The sequence below is a fragment of the Patiria miniata genome, unplaced genomic scaffold, assembly GCF_015706575.1.
Source record: "Patiria miniata isolate m_02_andy unplaced genomic scaffold, ASM1570657v1 HiC_scaffold_22, whole genome shotgun sequence".
Classification (NCBI taxonomy): domain Eukaryota; kingdom Metazoa; phylum Echinodermata; class Asteroidea; order Valvatida; family Asterinidae; genus Patiria; species Patiria miniata.
In genome coordinates this window covers 11,142,093-11,146,000 of record NW_024037061.1, presented here as the reverse complement: position 1 = coordinate 11,146,000, position 3,908 = coordinate 11,142,093, and the positions used below count along the sequence as shown (strand labels likewise).

General features: G+C 42.5%; 1 protein-coding gene across 1 annotated transcript; it reads left to right on the top strand.

Moving 5' to 3' along the window:
- LOC119730057 (monocarboxylate transporter 12-like) lies at positions 1 to 3,464 on the top strand. Its single transcript, XM_038202843.1, has 4 exons — positions 1 to 348; positions 550 to 693; positions 1,538 to 2,350; positions 3,320 to 3,464. Exons 1-4 carry the CDS (start codon positions 150 to 152, stop codon positions 3,457 to 3,459), a joined length of 1,296 nt encoding a protein of 431 aa, XP_038058771.1. The 5' UTR covers positions 1 to 149; the 3' UTR covers positions 3,460 to 3,464.
- The last annotated feature ends 444 nt before the right edge of the window (positions 3,465 to 3,908 follow it).

Below are 3,908 nucleotides of genomic sequence, written 5' to 3'. Positions count from 1 at the left end.
GACACACCGTGACCTGACCTATATAAGATGGGGCCTAAAGCTATCCTAAATGTAAACACCTCTGCCAACCCATGTTAATAAAACCCTGTATCCGACTTTGTTAATATATTTCTATTTCATGGTACATAAAGTGCAATATTAGCCGCGCCATGGCTAGCTCAGCATGTGGATCTGATGGGCGTGCTGGGTGGTTTGCTGTGCTGGCTATGTGGACCAGGCTTTTCATCTGGTCTGCAGTCTTTAAAACCATTGGCATGATGCTTCCCTTGTTACAAGACCAGTTTGATACCACCACGTGGATCTTGGGCTGGATAACGTCCACCATAGGCACCACCACTGGATTATTTGGTAAGTTAACCCTTTAATATAGTAATCTCCCATGTATATCCCATGGGAAATTGTTTCCATATATATTGAGAACTTGAACTGGAGCAGAAAGTTGCATGTAATATGTTCCCATGAAAAAAATCCATGTCATGGGCCCTTTAATAATGATTCCAACCCCCATGCAATGACCAACCTGTTCCAAACCAATCTTCATCTCTGCAGCAATCACCTCGAGGCTGATGGGTAGATGGTTCAGTCCCGGCTACGTCATCATGACGTGTGGTGCAATGATTGGTGTTTCGGTCATCATGGCGTCTTTTGCCACCTCGCCTGTTCACCTAGCTTGCGTGTTCATTCTACTCACGGGTAAGCAAATGACATGCCCTTAATACGCCTCGTGAACGTTGCTGATGAACGTTTTGTTTAACGAAGTAAATAAACGCTTCCTTCCTGATCAGCACCGTTCACTAGGCGTTAAAACAGAACGTTTAAAACTGGTTTTCCAAATTTCCAGAGAGTCAAATTTCAGTTAATACAAGCAGGGGCCGAATTAAAATTCGGCTGTTTGAGGCTTTGTTTGTGCTACTAATATCTACATATTGAAATTGACTCAAATCATAACCGATAACTTTTGCCTATAGGTTAAAATGTTTAACTGTTGCAAAAAAGCGTTAATAATGTGTTCAAAAGTATGAGTTTACAGTGTACTCTTCAATCATCCTAAAACCTAACCGTCCCAAAGGCGAAAACGTAATTTGACCTCTAATGCGCAAATGGAGGTGTCGAACCCTGTTCATCTGTAAACACTAGCCCCTTTTTTCACGAGTGCCCGTTTTTCACGAGTGCCCTTTTTAAAGTGTCGCGCGAACCTCGGCAGTTGTGCCGCCATGAAAAGTGCCACGCATTGTCCGATATTGCCCAGGGTCGTCCGGTTTGAACAGCAACCCCATAGAAAGTTGCCGCTTTCACATCTAGCCCCCAATAGAAGTGACCTTGCTACGCCACTGACAATGACAATGAATGACAATGAATTTTATTTAGCTGAACGGCCTCTGCTGAGAGAAAAAGAGAACTTAAAAATTACAATGTGAAAGGAATTTATCAAAATTAAACTGTTAAAACTGAACTGTTACTGAGGCTACTTGCGAATTAAGCTGAGCGCATGATCATGGTCGTCTATTTATAGCAATTGTTTCTCTCTGCACATCAGGTACGGGGTTCGGGATTTCTGGTGTGCTTATAAAAGAGGCCATCGCCCGCCGCTTCACCGCGAACTACGCCACGGCCACTGGCATTGCACGTACAGGTGATTCCATCGGGCTGTTTGTGTGTGCACCCATCGTCCAGGTATTCATCGATACGTATGGATGGAGAGGAGCCATGCTACTGGTGGGTGCCATCTCTATGCATCTTTTGGTGTGTGGCGCCCTCATGCAGCGAGCAGGAGCACCTTCAGCAAGCAGATACCAAAAGCTTCCAGCAGACGATGGAATATCAAAACATCCAAGTCAACTTCCTTCTCGCTGTACCTCATTTTATAAGAACCTGTTCGAGATCTTCGATATTCGACTTCTCTCTGATTTCCGTTACTGGTCGGTGGCCATCATAGCCTGCTGCTCAAAGATTGCTTTCCACATGTGGCTCATTTACTTCGTTTCACAAGCGAAGTCAAATGGATTTTCCTTACAAGAGGCGGCAACATTTGTAACAGTTGGAGGCGTTGGAGGTTTAATAGCAAAACTGGTGCAGGGATTCTTTCTTGACCGCGGAGTGATATCCAGTTTCCATCTGACGGCCACCGCTGTAGCGGTTTGTTCGGTGTCGTACTGCGCAACTCCCTGGCTGACGTCATATTGGCCAATGATGACGTCATCACTCCTGATCTTGACAAGCTCTGGCGCCCTCAGCTGTCTTCACGACGTTCTCAGTAAGCAGGTACTCGGTGTGGATTTACTAGTCGGAACTTTTGGTTGGATATATTTTACTGCGGCCATCTTGGAATTCTCTCTTGGCTTTTTACCTGGTAAGCTATGCTGTTTCTTATTAAATTTTGCATGGGTGTTCGATTCGCCATTGCATTTTTGTCGAATTTTCGTAAACTTTCTCTTCGTCTGTAGAAATCCCCATGCATCTTTGCTTTTTCCTTTCCAGTCTTCTATAACTTTCCCTCCTCAGTAAATTCATTGAAATATTCTTCTTTCAGTTTAATCTCGTCCAAGTTTCTCGATCAGCCCTTTCTGCACTTGTCTATTTTGGCCGTTCGAATTAAGGGGCGGATCTACCTTTCAGGAAACGGGTGGGGTGGTGGTGTGATGTAAAATTAGGTTGACTCTAAGGCGTGCCTCCCTGCCAGGGATTCGGGGCATGCCCCCGACTTTGTTTGAAATGTACAATGCTTCCTCCTGCATTCTAGCGATTAGAGTAAAATTAGGAGACCATTGGAGCACAGACCAGTAAACAAATTTCCATAGACACCAATAATAAACTTCCTTCAAAAAAATTATCCAGAAAAACACTCACAGCTAAAAGTGTTCAAGGCATTCATCAAATCAAAGCTTGATTAACCTTCTTTCACTTTCAGTTCGATTTTTGCGGGGTTAATAAGTGACTTTGGGGTCAGTTTTTCCCCTCTTAAGATGACAACCCCTAAAAGGCATTCCTGCTGTCCAACTCCATTATAAAAATGATCCATCCACTCTATAACAAAATAAAGCGACCTTCCGGTTCATCATCCAAATTGCCCCGGAAATCGTAGTTCCAAGCTCGGGTCAGACCTTGGGCCTGCCCCCCTCACAAACCCTCAAGTGCAAGGGCCACACAACTCTGTATTAAGAAAGAAAACTGAAGGCACCAATGGTGATATGGTCGGCGTAGATAATTTTAGGCCTATTTACTGCTGTGCAACCATAAGAACGTACAAGGTAATTTGCTTATCGAAGTGTATTTCAACATTCTGTTGTCATCTCACCTGTGTGTTTTGTGCACATTTCAGGTTTGCTGTTCGACACCACAGGCAGTTACACCACAGCGTTTGTTTTCATAGGCTCCTTGCAATTCCTTCCGATGTTTCCTCTTCTCATTCTCAGGTATTATCGATGTTTTGAAAGAGACGCACAGGAGGAGTTAACATGAAGCCCCAAGTAAATGTTGTATTTGTATTTGCTGAGGGAATACATTTCGTCAGTTACTTTCTGGATATAGCTGCAAATGGTGTATTAATATTGCATTGCATTAAATTAATTTAATACTGAACAAAATAATATTGGTATTTGGCTAAAGATGATAGACGCCTTTCAGTTTGATCATCTTTACTAATGTGCATTTATTGCACGAAATGTATATATTAAAGGAATTTTGAATTACAAATAGTGTTACTTCACTTGTTTGGTAACATTTTTAACCAACAAATTATCATCAGGAATTTGTTATTTCCATATGGCTCAGTTATTATGCCGAATTGTTCCGTCTGCAATGCTGGAATGTTGAATAAAACACGTGTAACTTGCAAAATGTAATACAAATCTGGAGTATATTTGCTGCATAGAATTCTACCCGAATACTTATCTCTGAACTAAAAAAAC